A 21,436-nucleotide genomic window follows, 5' to 3' on the forward strand; every position below is an offset into this window, starting at 1 on the left:
AGGGAGGGGGGAGGGGGCCGGGGGGGATGGGGGCTAGGGGGTGCTGCGAGGCGCCTCGCGGGGCGCGCGGACGGTTCGCGGCCGCCAGGTGACGCTGCCGGGTAAGGCCGGTGGGCGCGAGTCACAGGGACCCGGCGCGCGGAGCGGCACCAGGGGGCGCCCGCGGCCCCCGCGCGGCGGCGGCGGCGGCGGGGAAAGATGGCGGCGGCCGCCCCCGAGCAGGTCCGTCCGCAGCGGGACACGGGCACGGCGAGGCGGCGGCGCCGTCCCCGCCGGGGCCAGGGGGGAGCGGGGCCGCGGGGACCAGGCGGTACGGCCGGGGGTGCTGCTCGCGGAGGGGGTGCATGGGCGGGGGCGCCATTTTCGCCGCGGTGGGCGAGGTTGGTGTGGCGCCGGAGCGCTGCGACTGGAGAGGGGAGAAAGGGCGCTCGGGCGGCCCTTCCCGCCTTGTGCCCGGTGCTGTTCGGACGGGAGGGCTCGGCCGTGCCGGGGAGAGACGGCCCGAGCCTGCTGTCCGGGCGGGGCGGCCCGGAGCGGCGCCGTCCTGCCCGCAGGCGTGGGTGTGTGACAGAAATACTTAGTGCCCTGGGCGTGAGGCGCCTGGCATTTGAGCGGTGCGGGGACGCCGCCGCCGCGCCTGTCGAGGCGCTTGGCGCTGCCGAGGGGGCGGGAGGCAGCCGTGGGTGCCTGCGGGGCTCCACAGCACGGGTGGGGTCTGCAGGGTCACAGGGCGTCCAGAACATCTCCGTGGCAGGGAAGCCGCTACAACTCGTCCAGATCAAGCACTTTTCACAACACCTTCTCTTAATAGTTCTTCAACAGCAGAAGAAAACACGGTGTTGTTACTCGTTACATCAGTGTAGATATGTGCAAGTGCAGTTACTTAAGGTGTAGCTTTAGGGTTCATTTCAGGTGAAGAAACTTAATTCCATCCAAAAGATCAGACTCCTTCTTTGAAGATGTGAATCCCTAAATAACAAACCGTTCCATTCAAGGGAAGTGGAACAAAATTTTTGACAGCTATGAAAATACATTATAGGTTTATTTTTACTATGAATATGTACAAGAGTTTCCTCTATTACTTCGTTACATTGACAGGATATCCCTTACAATCTCATAACTTCAGATTATTACATGAAAGCTACTCTGTCCAAGTTCCCCATGCCAAGTTTGAAGCCTCACAGTATCTTTCTCAATGCTGCACTCAAGCAACAGCAGTTGAATGCAAACCCTGTGCTGTCAAACTAATTTAAAAACTGTATCCACCACGCTCTTTTTGAATAGTCACTGGGAATCTATCACATATGAGCATGGAGAGAACTAAAATCCTGTGTGTTGGCAGATGACCTGCCAGTTATGTCCTGTATCATCCCTGAGAGGTAAAAACTTAATTAATTCCTTGGTAGCTGGTTTTATTTTTTTAACTGTAACAATATAATTAATAATTCCTATCTGACATGATAAAAATGAGATATAAAGCCATATATTGTCTGAAAGTATCTGGATTTTAAATTTAGTCATTGTGCTAGCAGAGGTTGCTGTGGTTTTAAGTGTGTATTCTGACAGCCAGGTGCCAGACTTAAATCTAATACTGAACATAATATCCAATATATCCCACTAGTCAATTTACATTTTTTGCGTACATATGTGTGTGCCATTGTAGCTAATTTGCATGCCTTTTAAAGCTGACCCATGCCTTGTGTTACAGCAAAGCTCTAACGGCCCGGTGAAGAAGTCTATGCGAGAGAAGGCTGTGGAACGCAGGAATGTTAATAAGGAGCACAACAGTAACTTCAAAGCAGGATACATTCCAATTGATGAAGACCGTCTCCATAAGACAGGGTTACGTGGCAGGAAAGGCAACTTGGCCATATGTGTGATTGTTGTTCTTTTTATTTTGGCTGTCATCAATCTGATTGTGAGTATAATAGCTATAGCGTAAGCAACATTAGGTCGTATTTCATTTTGACAGTCCAGTTTAAAAAAAAAATGTTTCCAGTACGGCTGAGGACTTAAAATGTATTGAAGGAGATTCTCATTTTTCTTCTTTCTTTTTAGTTATTTTGTAGTCTGAGCAAGGTTAGATGGAAGAATGGTGTAAGTTCAGGCATGAGTATTTTGGTAATAATGGTCACCTCATGAGAAGTGTTGTTAGTACAAATGCATTCATAATATATGGCATATAAAACACGGTTACATTTTATGTTACAGAGCTGTATGTGAACATTCAGAATTAACAAGCCACTACAATTTAAAGCTTCATTGTTCTAATAATCACATTTTTATTGCTTGGTCGATGAGAAGTAATAAATGATTTTTCATGATTGCACATCCATCTGGGAGGATGCATTCTTGCAGTTCAACATACTATATACCAAGCTGAACTGTTCAGGAAATTTGTTTAATTAATTATTACCCGTGAACAGAAAAAAGATATAACTATGGATTTGATTTAATATTTCATATATATATATATATATATATAAATCATTTCAGTTACTGTTTCAGGTAAATCTAAAAATAATTTAAAATGCTTTTCATAATTAAATGTGCTATGATGTTTTCAGTAGGAACCAACTAAAGTCAACTCACACTTAAAGCTCACTTAAACACTGGCATTAATAATTGTTCAAATAAAACATCTAATTAATAATTGTGGTAGGAAGATGTGCACAATCAGCATAATCCTTGAACATGTGTTTCTCTTTCAGATTACCCTGGTTATCTGGGCAGTGATAAGAATTGGTCCCAATGGTTGTGATAGTATGGAATTCCATGAGAGTGGCTTGCTGCGGTTTAAGCAGGTGTCTGACATGGGTGTAATACATCCCCTATATAAAAGCACTGTGGGAGGGAGACGGAACGAAGACTTGGTGATCACCGGGAATAATCAGCCTGTAAGTTATACCATGAATTGAAATGTGTGAGCCACACTAGAAAATTACACTCACATTGCTAATAAATGTTACATTTGAAACATCATTAAGTTCATGCCTTTATTTCTGAAGATTGTATTTCAGCAAGGAACAACCAAGCTTAGCGTGGAAAAAGACAAAACTTCTATCACCAGCGATATTGGCATGGAATTTGTTGACCCACGAACACAAAATACTTTGTTCAGCACTGACTATGAAACTCATGAGTTTCAGCTGCCAAATGGAGTTAAAATCTTGAATGTACAAAAGGCCTCTACAGAGAGGGTATGTGTCTTATTTTTTGTAAGTAATGAGACTACAGCCCATTGTTTAAGAGTAGAGTAGGGTTAGTGGTTTTATAGGGGGTTCAGTGTGCCTTTGGAAGCACTGAGCAACCCTGTTGCAGAAAAAACACCCACAACTATAAATACATAGGAGGAACAGATTCAGTGAAAACAGAGGGGTAAATTTACATAATCTGTCTTAACAGGAAGCCTGTATTTGGTACAAGTGTTAGCTGTGTATCCCATAAAATTGTCATATGAATTGTTATCTTTATACAAAAAATTAATTTTACATACCTTCCAAAATTCAGTAATCCTGTTTTGAAACTGAACATGGAAAATGTTCATGTATGCAGAAGCTAGTGGCAGAAGGGAAATTCAAGTTTTTTATTAAATTGCACAGCACTACTTTTAAGGTAATTAAAGTTACTCAGACAAACACAAGTGGCACATTTTCACTGAGCCATAATAGTTTTTTTGGTTATGCTCTTAGATTACCAGCAATGCAACCAGTGATCTAAACATAAAGGTTGATGGTCGTGCCATTGTCCGAGGAAATGAAGGTGTTTTCATCACAGGCAAGACAATTGAGTTTCGAATGGGTGGAAACATGGAACTTAAAGCAGTAAGTATTTCAAATCAAAGCAATTTTTTTTTTCAGCTTAGTTTCAAATTTAGGCTGATAGTAAACTGATGCAGCTTTATATAACTTCAAACTTAATATAAATTACTCATGCATAAAAGTCAGTATATTTAGTAGGATTTAAATAGATGATTTATTACTTTGCTGTTAAGTAGTGGTTGAGTAGTTTCAGGTAACATTGATTTACTACTGTTAAGACACCAAAAACCTACTATGCTGTTAAAGCTAAGCTATTGGCCTCTGTACTGACATGAATACCAAAGGGAGTTCATCTCCTCTGGAAGCTTAACCAGGGTTGATTACCTTCTGTGCTGCTGCTGTAAGACTCACTAGTATTCCTTTTAGAATTTTGGAGATTAAGATGGCAGTATATACGGAGTGATGGAAAAAAAGGGTAAAAATAGAGGTATATGCACTCTCAAGTGTGAATGAATTTCAGGTATGAATTCAATTGCCTGTTTCATGTCCATATTTTATATTTACAGCAATTGCTAATAAGAATGTAACAGCAATTGCTAATAAGAATGAAAGACAGCAGTAGGGTGTTTCTCCATATCAATCCACCACTGGAATAGCAAAGCACATTGCTGACTAGAAATCCATAGGCATCACTCTAATTTTCATTAAAAAATTAAACATTTGTATACATACCTTTTTTATTATTGTTGATTCTACAGGCATCCTAGAGCTGTTATTTATCCATTAAACCTGTTTGTCCTTCTCAAAAACAATCTGCCTTATTGACATTAGAGGTTGTAATTCTACAATTATTTTTTTTTTTTTTACTCTCCTTAATAGGAAAACAGCATCATCCTGAACGGAACTGTGATGGTCAGCCCGTCCCGGCTGCCAAGCTCTTCTTACGGGGAGCAGTTCAATAATGGCAACTGGCTGCGCTTCAAGCTGTGCATGTGCGCCGACGGGACACTCTTCAAGGTCCAGGTCACCGGGCACAACATGGGCTGCCAGACCTCTGTCAACCCGTGTGGAGCCACGCACTGAAACAACTGCTGCTGGGACAGGCCTCCTTGGTGTTTACATAGATTTGTATGAAGTAATTGCATGCCTTCCAGGGTTTCTTTTTTTACAGCAGTTTATACTAACGTTTCTTACATAGTATTTTTAAGGAAAGGCTGTTACGGTCAGCAACATTAGTTTATCATCCTGTTAGCTGCAATAGTGGCACTGAATCTGTAAGGTTTCAGTGTACATGCATAGTGAAGTACCTTCTTGAATTGGGATCAGTAGAATATATGTAAAGAACATGATCTTGGCAACAGCTCTACTGCCTACAGTTGTCTCTAGAGGAGGTTTTTATCCTACGTCCCAAGACCTTGCAGACTGCTGAGAATACAACTGCAGTCTCAAGTACTTCAACAGGAATGTAATCTTTTTGTTGGAAATAGATTTTCCTAGGATGGCTGAAGTAGCAGACTTTTCTCTTCTTTCTTTTTGATATATTGATTTACCCCAAACTTGGGTGTCTTACTAGATGTGTACTAAGAGGGGTAGTGGCAGATTCACTTTAAAATATCATATTGTTTCTGCCATGTATTCATTCTCACATTGTTAAAAAATTAGGCTATCATAAATAATATTTGCAAAGTAAAACTGAGTATGGAAATTTAACTTGAATTTTGAAGTAGTCTTGTGGTTATTGAAGTGTTGCTTGAACTTCCATTCTATCTGTGCAGTTAATGCATTCTGCAGTTGCTTAATTTATGTGAAGTACTTACAAAATGTGCTTATAGTGAAAGTACATTTTTTAAAAATGTACTTACAACTTGCTTACTACCCAAAAATAGTGTTTTCCTGGGTGCTCTAATGTGAACAGTGTCTGAGTCCATTAATCAATGGGTAATAATTTGAGCATAACTGTTGCAGCAGTATCTGAGATCAGATCTCTCCTTCCTCATAAATGTCAGTACTGATGCATTACTGAGAACATCAAAACATTAAATTCTCAAGTTAAACTGCAGGTCTGTAATAATAAATGTGGTGGTAGGACAGCAAGGTAAACACATGTGTATCAGAATTTGTCAGCAGTGAAACTATGGTGAACTGGGGCCTATTAGAGCCTTCCAGCTGCTTTTGCAGCAGTGAGGTGTTTTGTGCTAAAAATAGACCAGCTATTTATAAGATTCCCTCTTTCCTCACCCCATGTATTTCTTCAGTTTAAAACCGCTTTCTTTTGCAGTAGCATCAAGTAACCTTAATATTGGAGGTCTCAAAGTGACTTTGTAACAGCTTTTTGAAAAGTTTTTCGATAAGCACACACTTCTTTACCTAAAAATTATGTAAGTTTTACACATTAACTTCAGAATTGATTATTTGTTACAGGAAGATAAACTATCTACCCTTGTTTTACAGCACTCAAAGTACATAGGATTCCATAAAATACAAATCAGCTTCTGCTGTAACAAGAAATTCATACCTAAGGTCCCAGTTTCTGAATTTACTGGCAGGCAGTAAGCATTCATACAGAATGTGTATGGGTGAAAGTGATTTTTGGAGGGGTATTCATCAGTCAGGCATTACAGCACATGGGGGAGGTCAGAGGAGTCATATTTCTCTCACTGCTTAAAGGCAAATTAAAGATTGTGGGGAAGTACTAACATTTTGCATACTTCCTTCATGGACCTCATAGTTTTATCAGAGTTAATAGTTACTAAACACTTTAACACACATTTTGCTGCTTTACACCCACCTTTGCTGCTAAGCAGTGACTCAGTATCTGTTAGAGTTAAGAGGAGGAAATGAACTAACGTTTTTAGAATTTTCACTCTCATGCTAATGGAAATTTGTCACTTTATGTATACAAATGCAAACACATATTAAAAAAATATGAAGAGCTGTATCCTCAAAGCTGAAGTACATCTTGAAAGTGACAGATACTACCTTGGTCAAGTAGGTTAAACACGTATTAAAGCTCTTCTCTGATTAATACTGACGTGCCTATATGCTAGTATCGGATTCTTGTAATTATCAAGAGTTCTTTTAAAAATATTGTGTGCAATGTACAGCTAAAAGATTTGTCACAAAGGTACTCTTAAATCATGATCTGCAGAATTGTTTTTGAAGTGTGGATTTTTTTTGTCAAAATGTAGCAAAACCAACCATAAAAATACCAAATGAAATAAATTATCAAATTTGCTAGCCACTATGTATTGTTAATATGTTTTATATTTATATTACACATTTTGAGAAATGTTGGCACCACACATGCCTCTGCTGAACATTTACTTGTTTATCTTCTAACTGCCTAAGGTACAATTTTTTATATGTATTTAAAACATTGAGTGGAACACTGTTTATTTCAGCCCACAGATGCACTTCAGATTCTGCATGTATAAAGTATATTCTACATGCCTCTGTAAAATGCCATACTGGGTATACTGAAACAACTTGCATGTGAAGAGCTCTCATCATCTTTAAGTGTGGTGGTTGTTCCAGTGGGTGAAAGGCAGTAGAATTTCAAATGCTTGTTTTGAAATAAAACAATAAATTCTAAGATGCAGCTGCAGTCCGGAAGTGTTATTTGTAACAATATAGTTTTTCATTAAAAATACATTGTTGCCTTATTGATATGACAGCTGGAAGTATAAAAATTGTTCCACACCTGTTTGTCATAGATTGTGTGTGGTGGACTTTGCTCAGTGTAATTGTGTGCAATACCTGAAGCAGAGTTCAAAAGTCTCCACTGTTGTTAGATCTCAAGCTCCCAAGAAGTTGTGTTTCTCGACCAAAAGACTGGAAAAGGAAAAAAAGGTTCTAATTGTTTTTTGGGATAGATGGGGGAGGAGGGAGGTTACCAGTTTATGAATGCTCTTTTTGAAAATAAGACTCCAAAATTGAATGTTCAGGGCAGAATGTTGGTAATGCTGTGGTTATTCGGTGTTTTAATGTCAAACTCTTTATGCTTTCTATCCTTGTGCTGAATTTAACCATAATTCTACATTTTACATATAGATACTATGGATAACTATCACTTGCATGTCATAGCTGTGGTCCTTTACTTTAATCTTCCTGGATCAGTGGGAGCCAAGTCCCAGCGGATCCTTCCTGCTACACATCGCCGTTCAGAGTGCCAGTGGGATGGGCATTCCTTCCTGAATTGCTCTTTTACCAGAATATCTGCTATTCCAGAAGGTACATCACAAATAGCAATTACAGCTGATTTGAGTTACAATAATATTAAGACTTTTGTGTGCTCTGATGGAAGAAATGAAGAGTGGATGCTAAAACACCTGAACCTCAGTAACAACCTGATTTCTGAACTCACCTTAACTACCTGTACAAATTTACCCAATTTAGAAACTCTAAATCTCAGTGGTAATGCCATCCACACCCTCACACTGGAAATGCCTACACCTGCACATGGGTCTAAAAAGTACAGCATTGTTGATCGTCTCCTGCCTGCTTTGAAAGTATTGTCAGTTGAAAGAAATAATCTTAATACAGTTCCAAGAGGTAAGCATTTCAAAAATCTTTTAAGGACTTGATTCCCAAGGGGTAGGTTGGCTTTGGATATAATTCATACATCTTACTGAATCCAGAATGTGACTTTCTCATTTTATTATACTTAAGGTGAGGGAAAGTTCCACTGGCAAATACAGAGGGGGAAGTAAATTGGTTGTTTACTTTGTTACATTTTTTAATACAGTGTTGGCAACTGTACTGCATTAATAGCAGTCAAGTATAACCAGTTTTATCCTTTAAGAGCCCAAGCAGTATTCTAACTTGTTGTACAGAAAGGGGGAATGTGGATCTTTGGAAAACTACCAGCCTCCACATCCCAGTCATGGACTTTAACACCAAAAAAATTACAGATCATTAATTTCATACTACCCTTCAGAAGGAAATAAAACTTGCTATAGTTTCGGTATTTCAGAGACAGGAAATATATTTTGTTCATTGCTAACAATTTTGCTCAGTGCCATTTAATACTCAATCACAGCAACACCTTGGTAACAGGAGAGGGCTGTGAGGCTTCGAGAGACTTTGAGAAGGGCTTTGCTGGACACTGAACTATGCTGGGCAGCTTAGCCTTTATCCAGGGATGAGTCAAGTGACCAAACAGTTGAAGCAGAAGCTACCAGATGAGCAACCCTGTACTATACAATATGTTGAATTTACTGATGTCTAATAGCACCATCAGATTCATGAGAGTTTAAAAATAAGGAGGACAAGTGGTGACAAACAAAAATGCCACTTATCCCATAAAGTCACACAAAGATAATATATTTGCCCCTACACAGGATCACGAAAGTTCCGTTTTTCTCCTTTTATGGTATTAAATAATTCTCTGGCACACAGGAAACCCATTTCATTTAATGATTTTGTAGTATCTGTATAGAAAAGGTATCTGAATAGGCAGTACAGAAAAGCTTATATTTTAAAATATATCTATTAAGATTTGATTTGTTTTGATATAGATAAATATGATTTTATTTGATTTATATAAATTTGACTGCCTATTATAGGATGCCTCAGAAGGTCAGACAGATCAATCCTCTTCTATAAGAGACTCAGTTTTTTAAGTTCAAATTGCTGTGCATGGTACCACCATATTTCAAGCTGTACTTAAATCCTATATTCATTTAAATACATGTTCAGAACCTTATTCTTGTCCAAAACACTTCACTGAAATTCTAAAGTTTAAGCTCTGGAAAGAAAAAACAATATGCAGTTCTATACCAGAGGTTTCCCACAGAACAGCCCTTCCCCTACCTTCCCCCACCCACCCCAGGAGTAAGGCTGCTGCCCACTGGTGCCATACCAGTGTATATTTTTGGCACAAACTTAAATTCAGGGACGTAGCCACAGTACAATTCCTCATATAGGTACACTGATGAATTTATGAAGTGCCAGAACTTCTGTATGCCTTTCCTATCACCTACCTGTAGTTTTATACCAGGAATGAATCATTCCCTCTGCTTTTCACAATAAACCCAAAGATCAATCACTCAGCAAACAGAACTCCTGTCTGAGAAAAGAGGTTTCTGACAAACAAGGTAGCACCAAGGGCAAAATTGTTAAGAACCAGTAGCTTCTGAACAATGCTGCAGGATCAAAAATCACTTTAGAGTGGCACTGCAGTGCTGAACACTGAGCACTGGTGGGCATGCTGAGTGTTCAAGTGCCTGCCTTTCCACTGGACCTAGCAGGCTGGAGCTTCAGGGGCTGCCTTCACAGTACCTCAAAACAATTAGGTGTATCCAGCAAACCAAAGGGTTCCTCATGCAAGGTGTATGTTATTGTAACTAGGATACACTGAAGAATATACTGTCATGCTTCATAATTCACAGGCAGATAGGCATAAGAAACAACATGGCTTTGTTTTGTTTTCATTTGGTTTTACATCCTAGGAATACAGTTCAAGTACTTCCACATATGAAAAACTCTCATAAAACTGCACATGCAAATGGATAGGAGTCTGCATCTCTATCTTTTACTTGCAATAAGCATATTTGGATCTTGTCAACTCAATATATTTTAGCCTTTTCACACTCCTTTCCTATCTCCAGTTCTCCAGAGAAGCTTGCTCAAAGTACAGAAATCAAAGTCAGAATAATTTTGATAACAGAAAGAAATGCTAGTGGCCTTTATGAAAGTGTCAATTTTTAAGACATTCATTGACTGTGAATGTTTTAATGTGCCAGCTGTTGATGCTATGCAGCTTTTAGAATGGGACAACCCCCGACTAGGAAAGGCATAACACAAAGGCTGCAGGCACTCATTGCAATAGTGAGGAATGGAAGGAATTTTGTTGCAAAAAATTTTATAAAGACACTTGATGCAACTGAGAAAACAAGAATTTGAAATGTAAAATAGGGGTTTTTTTCTTCCTAGGGCTAGGTCTCCTGCAGTCTTTACAAACTGTCCATATGTCATCCAATGCCATACAACAGATTGACCCAAAGGATTTTCAAAACTGTTCACAGCTGAAGGACATTGACCTGCGAAACAACAAGATAACTAAAATTCATCCAGATGCCTTCAGAGATCTCAGCAAATTACAGGTTTTAAAGCAATACAGCTGTTTCAATATTTTATGGTAATCATTAAAGATATTATTTACCTACTATTCAGCATGATTATATGGTTCTGATTATAATACTAGTGTAGAATTTAAAAACTAGAGAAAATGGTGAAAATATTTCATATATTTACTTTTTACATGTAGGAAAACACACTCACTGAAATGTAACAGATATAACCATAAATTCACAATTTCTCTATGCCACAAACCAATCCATAACAATACATGTCTCCTTCTACCCCCATTCCTTCCATGGCAAGAGCTCTATGGCAGCTCCCTATTCACACAGAGGTAAGTCTACAATGGGAGAAACCCAAACACCACCATTTCAATTTTTCATCTACATTAAAAAGCTTAGAACATTATTGAAATCCTAAGCAGATTCACAGAACTACAGAATTGCTTGTACACTGAAACACTGTTGGAAGATGTTGCAATAAGAATTCCACTGTAAGCCTTATCAAATTAATTCTGTGTTGTTTCCACATAGGTCGTGGATCTCCGTGAAAATGCTCTGACAATCCCTCTACCACAGCTACTAGTCAGTTTGAACTTTTTTCAGCTTGAAGTGTATTTGTCAAAGAATGCCTGGATATTTAACTGCAGGCTAAATGCTTTTAGACATTTCTTTCATTTTGTCTTTGACTCCACAAGGCAGAAATGGAGCCTTTCATACAATAAGTCTGCCAACAGCTCCCAGAAACCTCTGCTGTATCTTTCAAGTTTCCATTTAAACTGCAGGGACAATGTCGTGCTCAAAAAGGCCACAGTCCCAACAGGGAACACATCAGTGCTGACCTGTAACTTGGACAACATAAGGGGTATGTAAATCAGGCACTCCATTCAAATGCTACTAAAATCCAAATGAATGCAGAATGATCCAATAAATCTGGTTTTTAAAATGTCTTTCCAAAGACACTGTTTAAAAATATCTGAATAACAATTTAACATGCAAAAATATTTCATTAGAAAGTAGCATTCTGCTTAGAATATTTGAAAGTTAGGTTTCTTGAGTCTTCATCTCCTTCCTTACATTAAAGGAGGAAGTGATGCTAAATTCCATCCAAATAAGTTCCATTAAGTAATGCATTGCAAAAATATTGGTTTATTTTGGACTGAAACAAAGAACCAGATAGCAGGGTGGCACTTCTGAGGCATGTAGAAAACCAAGAAGGATGCAATAGTTTTCAGTATTCAGTTACAGCAAAAGGAATTGAAGGTTTATTTGCAGGGAAAAAGATTTCTGGTTCTTCTAAAGAAGTATAGCCACTGTAGCACACACTTCACTTACATTTAAAATTATTAGAGAACATTGAGGGTATAAGCAACAAAACCTAGAGAGCCAAGACTTACTATGCAGATGAAAAACTAAGACCAAAATCAGAGCAGAAGGTGTATTTGTCATGTGCCATAAGGCAAAATGGTTCAACTCTAATGGACTAATAGCACTTGGAGGTGGCAAGTTTTTCCCCTGGGAATACTTCATCACCAAATGAAAATATGCAGGACCTATCAGAAATGCCACCTGCTCTGTCTGTTTACAAGAAAAGTCACAGAAACCTGGATTAAAATCAACACACTGGATTGCAGCAAAACTCAGCTGGGAACAAAAGCTGATCCAAAGACAAAGCCAAGAATGCAACCTTGAAACAAATTGCTAAAAGCCAACAACCAGCCATGGCCCACACTAGCTCAAGTTTGGAAGAATTGCTCAGTCTGTATAAATACCCTTGATTTACAGACTTTTTTGCTGCAGTCAGATCAGGAACTAGAGGAAAATCACAGTGGTTGAAACACTGACAGTGAAGAGGTGATGTTTTATCCCACAGCTGCACACAGTGACCATGACCAGGCTGCAGAGCAGCTGGCTGTAGATGTCTCTTCCACAAGGAAGATCTGCAGGTGTTTCTAGTATAACCCTGAACTTGCTTAGATTATTTCCTTCCTCATGTTACCATTTTTCTAGTAAAGTCTACAATTAAGACCCCACATGTACTGTGTTTTCAGATGGGAGGCAGTTGGGAAGACCTGTAATCTGGTTTAACAGACTTTGTACCGTGTAAAATCATTTAGGATGGATAAAAGGAAAATGAGGTTTATAATAAACTGTTAAAATTATGAGAGATCATCCAGAGTATATTCTTAAAAATATCACTGGACCCTGTAAAACAAGTATACTATGCTTTTAACAAAGACTGAGTTAGTATTTTCTTTCATTTCAGGCAATGGAGTCTCTTGGTGGACACCTAAGGGCAGAATCTCAAAAAATCACAGTCTTCCTCAGATGACACTGAATAAAATGAATAATTTAGTGATATACAACGTTGAGAAAACTGCTGAAGGATTATATTTGTGTCTTTTTAATTCGACAAAAGAGAAATACCTGATTTACAATATAGAGGTGAAAGAAGGTGTCTCAGCATTTTTGGTTAGAAAAGCCAGGAACACTCTTTTTAGAGAGAAAGAAACGGAGCCAAACTTTGGACTGGCTGTCTCCCTCTCTGTGCTCATTACATTTGTTTGTGCTTTTTGCCTGGGTGCTTTTGCTAGACCCTACCTGGAGAGGCTGTGGAGACGCATGCGCAGGAACAAAAATTCAGGTTCAGAACAGACGTATTCTAACCAAGCTTTTTCAGATGAAACCTTGAGCAGAGAGCCTTCTGCAAGCAAGCCAACAAACATGCAGCGTAATACATTCATTTGTGATAAAAATTCTTTAAGAAACACTCTGATCTTTCCTACAGAAGCTTCTACTGCGTATGAAAATGTCACTGGCAGTGGTGTACATCCACCAAATCCCAAAGCAGAGTACCAGAAACAAAGCAATACTGAGATCAACATGAAGAAAACACCAGCATTTTCAGAAGTCCAAACTAGTATTGACAATAATGAAAGCGTGAATGTTTATGATACTGGACTATTTTTTGTAAGGACGGATTACCAGAACAGCAACGAAATAACACCAAACAGCAAAGTAAGAAACAACTCTGGTCTGTTGCAGTCTGAGGTCACAAAAGCTACACCAGATTCTCCAGAAAGAAAAGGTGTTCTTTCACATCATAAACCCAGGCATGCTAGAAAATTTATGCAGGGAAGGCAAAGCTGTGAAGAACAACTTTGTCTAAATAGCAACAAAAATATACCTAGTGATGCTGGAGATTTTACTTCACCCAGTAGCTTCAGAAGAGATGCAGATATTGAGAATTTAGGCCTCTATGAAAAAATAGACAACTTTCCCACGACATTGCATGACTGTAAAAGGATACATTCAGATGAAAAAGATGCTGCAGCTGATATATTTGGTGACAGTTCTTCAGCTGAAGGGACTCCATTCACAATGAGTGACTGTAGCTCTTTAGCAGACTTTGAAGTGGAACATCCTGGTGTTAGTGACAACCTGCCAGTGTGTCAGTCACCGCTCGATGACGCCAACACGGACAGTGGAACTGAGAAGTTCGTAACACCACCAGAGTCTCCAAACTTTACTGCTGAACTTCAGCAGACTGGGAAAAATGAAGATGAGAACAGTGCCTATTTTGAAACCACTATTAATTATGGATCAGATCCCACCATGCAGGAAACAGCATCCCCTTATGCTGATAAAAGCAGTGGCCATGTAAGCATGTCAGATCCAGAAACAGTTAGTTCTTCAAGTCAAGAAATTCCAGTTACATTTGATTATTTCACTAATGCAAGGTCAACAGTAGAAAATTCTATTTCTGATTCTTTCCATAGTCAAAGTACAGATTTTGGTAAGATGGTACTTAAGTTAAAACCTTTTCTCACATATGACACAGAGAAAACTTCTGAAGAGGATGAACTGCAGCTTTCTCTGTTTCCCAGAGAACCACAGCACTTCCTCAGCTTCAGTCATACAGAACAAAAAGGAAATGCACCAGCAGGAAGTACAGATGAGAATATAGCCAGGAACTCCCCTGAAAAGAATCATGGTGAAGCAGACATTAATGCAGAGTCCACAGAAGAAAACTCTATTTCTAATTCTCTCCACAGTCAAAGTCCAGATCTTGGTAACATGGTACTTAAGTTAAAACCTTTTCTCACATATGACACAGAGAAAACTTCTGAAGAGGATGAACTGCAGCTTTCACCTCTTCTCAGAGAACCACAGCACTTCCTCAGCTTCAGTCACACAGAACAAAAAGGAAATGCACCAGCAGAAAGTACAGATGAGCACATAGCCAGGAACTCCCCTGAAAAGAATCATGGTAAAGCAGACATTAATGCAGAGTCCACAGTAGAAAGTTCTATTTCTGATTCTCTCTACAGTCAAAGTCCAGATCTTGGTAACATGGTACTTAAGTTAAAACCTTTTCCCACAAATGACACAGAGAAAACTTTTGAAGAGGATGAACTGCAGCTTTTTCTTCCCAAAGAACCACAGCACTTCCTCAGCTTCAGTCACACAGAAAAAAAAGAAAATGCACCAGCAGAAAGTACAGATGAGAATATAGCCAGGAACTCCCCTGAAAAGAATCATGGTGAAGCAGACATTACATTACAAAGAAACACGAGTACATCTGAGGACAATGGCTTTATTTATGCTCCCACTGGTTTGAATGAAGTTGTAAAAAAAACTTCACTGCTGCATTTCAGCCAAGAATCATCTCTTCAATTGCTGCCTGAACCCACAGCTGAAAAACATTTCATGTTTGTTACACAGCAAGATGACTTGCTACCACAGGAGGAGCAGGCTTCTGCAGATAAAATGCAAAGAGGCTCTGATGAGAAAAATTCTGATGGATTCACAGAATTGCAGGATACCAGCAATCACAGTCTGCCTGAAGAAATGCAGTCTTGTAGTTCTACAGCAGTTCTGGTGCATCTTCATAGTTCTGGGAAAACACAGTCAGAATTCACAACAGATGATCCCTTCCAACTGGATCAGAGTGATGAGGATGAATATTCCTTCTCAATCCCACAAGGTTTCTTTAATGAAAGTACATCATACAGTTCATGTTCCTTCCCACAAAAGCCTACAGAAAATACAATCTCTGAAAGCACTGATTCCAGCAAGATGAAGGATCACACTGCTTTGACAGAACTGGAGAACCATTCTGCAACAACTGCAGAACACCTCCAAAATTTCAGTGAAAATCTCAGCCAAAAAAGTCGGACTAATTCGGGACAGGACCAGTTTTTTGTTAAGAAGAAAAGAGCATTTGATGGATTTGCTAATATTTTGCAAAGCAGGAGAACAAACTTCAATAGCTGAAACACAAAATGGTTATACTAAGCTCCCACAGTGTTTATGTCATTACAGCAGGTGCAAACATTATTTTGTTTTAAAGTGAAATTACTTTTATTTAGAAGGGTACTCGCAAAAAACCCAATAACAGACTTGATAAAAAGCTAGTCAAGAATATTAATAAAGCTTTTGCTGAATTATATTTACTTTCTCATTATTGGTAGTTGTTACTAATATATAATTTCCCCTGGAATTTGCTTCAGATACTCAGTTTTGTCTTTTTGTCTAAAATAAATGCAATATGGAAATTCACATTATTACTATTACTGTGTTTTCTTATGGGACTCAACCTATACAGAGAAATAGTACATACTACTGTCTTCTTTTTTGAGCCAGATTCGTGGATTATCTCTGAATTCCCAGTGCAGCAAAGATAAGTAAAGTCCAAGCAGTATTCAATTACATTTCAAAAATTACTTTTTAACTTGGCAAAAGAGAGAAAAACACTTTTCTCAAAGACACAGAATAGAATTCAATTCTGCAGAAACGTCATTTATAGAAATGTAGCTAAAATGGGACATCACCTGAAGTTTGCAGATGTAGTGACACAGGTAGGGTAATTTTAAAAGAGACAAAGGATCCACTTGAGAATTTTATTTAAGAGGGGAAAATCAAAAGCAGTTCAAAACTGCTAATTCAGAACACCAGTAGCCAAAAGATAGCAATTGTAAGGTAACATTACCTCTGAATATTGCCCAAGGCCCCTTCAAAAGATTCAGCACCACTGCTGCAGTCCTTGAAGGGAAACGTCATCATGAAAGGGAGCAGACACAGTTCTGGGAAAATGCAGGACCTTGGCTACAACTCTGGGAAAAGTCTTTCACAAAGACACAATTAACTCCTAAAAACTCCAAACAGAAGGAACACATTTCAATTCCATCACAAGAGGAGCAAGTCCAATGGCAGACTACATCACTGAAACTACCTTTAAAGAAAAAACTAAGAACAAAGCACCACTGCCAGTTTCAGTAAAGCTCATTATCCACACAAGTTCTTTGTGGCCAAAACAACTTTAAAAATGCAATGCCTGAAAAAAGCACTGACTCACTTTTTTTTCTATCTGTGGGTCTTCAAACATCATTAACACCTCTCCAAGGACTGTCACCTTTTGGTTGTTGCAGCTACTAACATGTTAAGAAATCTAACTATACAAGCAAGGGAATTTTGTGAATCATGGGGAAAAAAACACACTTGAGTGCTCTATTGGTATCTCATACACTGAAATGTTTTGCCCTTTGCTTGTGTAACAGTCCAATGGCATTTCAAAATATATATTGAACAATTATTTTCTCATCTTTTTTTCTGACCATGAGAATGCTGCAGTGGTGAGGCAGACAGTACTTGTGAGAAGCTGCAGGGTTTCTAAGATTCCCTTTATGCCATAAAGTTGTGGAAAGTTCCTGTTCTTGTCAAACATAGTAAAATTTCTCCTTTATAGTGGGATTTTAACATGTGGCAAAGTATTCATTCTACTGCCAAAATATTATGCTTCATCTCAAACTTATCTTCATATGGCTGCCTAATCTTGCCACTGTCCTTTGCTACTCACCTCTCCATTCTATCACATCTTCACTCCAATTCAAACTCAGCTGCTTCTCCTTCATATTAGTTCATTAGCAATTGCTCTTTAATATATTTTGTATTTTCTGTGACTTCCACACAGTACTCATCACACTCTGCTCCTCCCTACACTCACCCCATGTTAGCATGCCCTTCTCTATACACTGAGTGTATAGTCCCACGCACACTGTCCCCAATTCTGTACCCTCACATTTCCTTACCTTTCATCCACTCTATCTTGTTCACACTGAAAATTGATTTAGGTTCTTTGGCCACTGAGTATTTTCTAGGACACCTACGCTAGTAGGATGCCCACTGCTGTTACCATCCCAGTTGACTGTGGGTAATCACACAAAGTCACAGAATAAGCTGGATAAAAAAGGTGCCTGAGTGTAGGCTGTAGGAATTTGTAAATGAAGCCTAAACAATCAGCCAAGAGGATGCTGGCAATAGTCTGGAGGCTTCTCACAGGGCAATGGCCTGCTGAGCTCCACAACTGACAGGACACAGAATCCCTCACACAGTGAATCAAGACAGCACAAAACGCAGGAGTTTTAAAAACAGATCAAGAACTTCAAATGCAGTAATCAGGATGAAACAAAACTCCCATTTTCAGACACATAAGTTTGAAAATTGTCAAGTTATTTGCTGTGGATACAAAGCATTTTAATCTTTCCCGAATATGTTGAAAATTTGGCTGGAAAATAACCCTTAAATACAAGGAGAAGACATGCACATCTAATCTACACATAATCAACAAAAGAAACTTTTTTTGGATAGTAAATTCTTCATGGTAGAGAAGACTGTGACTCACCCTCTCTGATAAATACAGGTAAGCAACAGCCTACATTCTGAGAATCGGCAAAGCCAATCCCAGCCTATCAGAAACATAAACATAATAGAAAACTTCTTCAGGATGGGTTCTGCATTACAATATTCTAATTACAATGTGAATATATCCACTTCAAGTAATATTTTAAGTCAAGGTTGGAAGCAATATCTGGAGGTCACCTGGTCCAATGATCCTGATCAAGCAAGGCCACTTAGAGCCAGTTGCTCAGGACCATGTTCAGATGGCTTTTGAGTATCCCTGAGGATAGACTCAGTAACAGTGCATGGCAGAAAAACAGAGCCGTTCCTGATGTTCAGATGGAGCCTCCGAGGTTTCAGTTAATGCCCATTGCCTCTGGTCCTGTCACTGGGCACTGGCTGAAGAGTCTTTGTCTTCTTTACACCCTCCCTTCAGATACTGAAATACTTTAGTAAGACTTCCCACAGCACCTTCTCTTCTCTAGGCCAAACAGCTGTCAGCCTTTCCTCATAGGAGAGAAGTTCCCATCCCTTCATTTCCTTCTTCATTATCTTCATGGCCCTTTACTGGACCCTCTCCAGAATGTGACAGTGTCTCTGGTACTGGGAAGCCCTGAACTGGACACAATACTCAGGTGTGGCCTCATCAGGGCTGTGTAGGAGGGAACACTCATCCCTCAGCCTGCTGGCAATACTTTGTCAGCATCAGGCAGGAACCACTCACCTTCTTCACAGCAAGAACTTGGTGGTGGCTCATCTCTGACTCAGTGCCCACGAGGACCCCCAGTCCCTTTTCTACCAAGCTGCTTTCCACCTGGGTAGCCCTCAGCAGATACTGGTGCAGGGGGCTGCTTCTCCCCAGATGCAGGACTTTGTACCTCTCCTGGATGAAACTCATGTAGTTCTTGCCAGGCCTTTTCTCAAGCATGCTGAGATCCCTCTGGAAGGCAGTAAAATCATCTGGCTCTTCATCCTTTACTTCCAGCTCTGCCATATCAGCAAACTTGCTGAGGAGACCCTGTGCCCCATCACCCAGGTCAATAATGAAGCTATTGAAGAGAACTGGACCCAGCTCTTACCCTGGGGGTACAGCATTAGTTACTGGTCTCCAATTACACTTTGCTCTGCAGACCACCACTCTCTGGGCCATACAATTCTCAGTTTTCACCCATCTGATCATCCATTCCATACATCAACAGCTTTTCTATGAGGACCTTGTGGGTCAAAAGGCTGGACCAAGATGAGTGGGTAACAATTATGCTTCTGTAAAATTTTGTTGGGACATTTCTGCTCAAATTCACTTATTATTGAAAACTTTTGTATTACAGTACTGTTTTACACCAACACACTCCATTTGAACCATAACCTTTTTGATACATGTACCTGTTCCCAACAGTTTTAAATACTGATTTGCTCCACTATTAGAAACCCGGGGGACAAGATCCTACAGACAAATTCCCTGCTAATACTTGATAAAGGCTGTCTGCTGATGTATGTTCAGATATGAGAATTTCTGAAGTATGAATCACAGAAAAATCTGAAGTCAGTTTCTGAAACCAACACAAATACTGTTTATTTGTGGGATGCCATTTTACAACAACACCAAGAAAAGACCTAAAAAATCAACTGGATTAACTCATGTTAGGTGGCATAATAGTATTTTCATCATATTGTGAGTCACAGGAGTTTAGCACACCTTATTTACATAATATGCAAGTAACTAAGACGTAAAGCATTCACAGTTACAGGTTAACTGCTGTTCCTGCCACAGCAGGGTCAGTAGGTGCTACTTGGACACACGTACACATGCACACACACATAGTGGGGGAGTGGGTGAGGATTTTAAAAATAAAAGCAAACAAACAAAAAAAATGAAGCTGGATTTTGGTCTCAATTACAGAAAACAAACCACTCTGTTTGTGGTTGGCTTCTATATACTTTTACAACAATACGAAAAGACAAAATATAAGGCCTAGAAAGAGGTATGTTAGCAGCTATAAATAAAACCAGGGCACAAGCTAACCTTTAAAGCTGCCTATATAAATTCCAAGAGTATCAAACTATTTCTGAGACTTGTGACTAAGGGTCAACAGAAATCTAGGAAAACCTTAACACAACTGAAGTCCATTTCTTGTCCTTCAAAATAGTAACTTGGGAACATCAATGAAGTAGCAATAAGCTATGACTAATTTTGATTGTGTGAGAATATTTCTGATGAGATAAAACACACGTTTGTGGTAAAATGGGAGAAGCCTCTACAGAATTAGAAATGGCTGCAGAAAGATAACCCAAGTAGTTATTGTAGCATAAAGACAATCTTAAAGAGGTTTTAACTGAAAACTCAAGTACATAAATATTTTCAGTAATTTCTATGTTCTTCAGCTTGCTTTCCTTGGAAAAGATAAAAAGTGAAGAAATAACAGTAATAGAGAAATATACTAATACTTTAAATACCTAGTATTACTTTGCTTTAGAAGGAAATTTAATTCATGGACTGTTTCGATTACTAATATTAATAGAATCATTTAGGTTGAAAAGATTCTTAAGACTACTGAGTGCAAAGAGCTCCAAATGTTTGCCATCTATCAAAAAACATCAACTGCTATAGTTTCGGGACACTGTTTTCCTTTTACTAACTGTCTTTCCAATTTACATCTCCCAAATACCAAAAATGAACTGTAGATTGATCATCAAGTTACTGCTAAAAGTTCAATAACAGTACACCAGCAGCATTAGCACAAAACCCATAACACTTTTTCAGGAATGACCTCTCAGTGTCTTGTCCCAGAAAACAGCATGTTTTGTACATTACTTTTCATAAGGGTTGGGATGGGAGCCCACAATCAAACAAACAAAAAAAATCTACATCAGCTATTTGATGGCATAATAAACGAAAAAAGCAAATGCCACACTTGT

At 39.2% G+C, this 21,436-nt stretch overlaps 2 protein-coding genes across 3 annotated transcripts; both read left to right on the forward strand.

Annotated features, from left to right (window-relative positions):
• Nucleotides 1–157: 157 nt before the first annotated feature.
• On the forward strand, nucleotides 158–7,365 carry SGCB (sarcoglycan beta). 2 transcript variants are annotated; one of them, XM_009100447.4, is made up of 6 exons: nucleotides 158–222; nucleotides 1,709–1,918; nucleotides 2,712–2,897; nucleotides 3,009–3,200; nucleotides 3,693–3,824; nucleotides 4,641–7,365. In XM_009100447.4, the coding sequence occupies exons 1-6, from the start codon at nucleotides 199–201 to the stop codon at nucleotides 4,842–4,844; spliced, it is 948 nt and encodes a 315-aa protein (XP_009098695.1). In that variant the 5' UTR covers nucleotides 158–198; the 3' UTR covers nucleotides 4,845–7,365. The 2 variants fall into 2 exon arrangements, with proteins under 2 accessions (XP_009098695.1, XP_018781704.1); XM_018926159.3 differs by lacking the exon at nucleotides 158–222 and adding an exon at nucleotides 1,358–1,379.
• Nucleotides 7,366–7,462: 97 nt separating this feature from the next.
• LRRC66 (leucine rich repeat containing 66) lies at nucleotides 7,463–20,860 on the forward strand. The gene is made up of 4 exons (XM_009101467.4): nucleotides 7,463–8,312; nucleotides 10,695–10,864; nucleotides 11,375–11,705; nucleotides 13,107–20,860. Exons 1-4 carry the CDS (start codon nucleotides 7,817–7,819, stop codon nucleotides 16,115–16,117), a joined length of 4,008 nt encoding a protein of 1,335 aa, XP_009099715.3. The 5' UTR covers nucleotides 7,463–7,816; the 3' UTR covers nucleotides 16,118–20,860.
• The last annotated feature ends 576 nt before the right edge of the window (nucleotides 20,861–21,436 follow it).

The sequence above is a fragment of the Serinus canaria genome, chromosome 4, assembly GCF_022539315.1.
Source record: "Serinus canaria isolate serCan28SL12 chromosome 4, serCan2020, whole genome shotgun sequence".
Lineage (NCBI taxonomy): Eukaryota > Metazoa > Chordata > Aves > Passeriformes > Fringillidae > Serinus > Serinus canaria.

Bases quoted from the DNA above. Each gene is read 5' to 3' on its own strand.
- LRRC66 (XM_009101467.4), top strand. From the start codon at position 7,817: ATGGATAACTATCACTTGCATGTCATAGCTGTGGTCCTTTACTTTAAT. The intron at 8,313-10,694 runs GTAAGCATTTCA...TTTTCTTCCTAG, and splicing joins TCTTAATACAGTTCCAAGAG to GGCTAGGTCTCCTGCAGTCT. The intron at 10,865-11,374 runs GTTTTAAAGCAA...GTTTCCACATAG, and splicing joins GAGATCTCAGCAAATTACAG to GTCGTGGATCTCCGTGAAAA.
- SGCB (XM_009100447.4), top strand. From the start codon at position 199: ATGGCGGCGGCCGCCCCCGAGCAG. The intron at 2,898-3,008 runs GTAAGTTATACC...TTATTTCTGAAG, and splicing joins TCACCGGGAATAATCAGCCT to ATTGTATTTCAGCAAGGAAC. The intron at 3,201-3,692 runs GTATGTGTCTTA...TTATGCTCTTAG, and splicing joins AAAAGGCCTCTACAGAGAGG to ATTACCAGCAATGCAACCAG.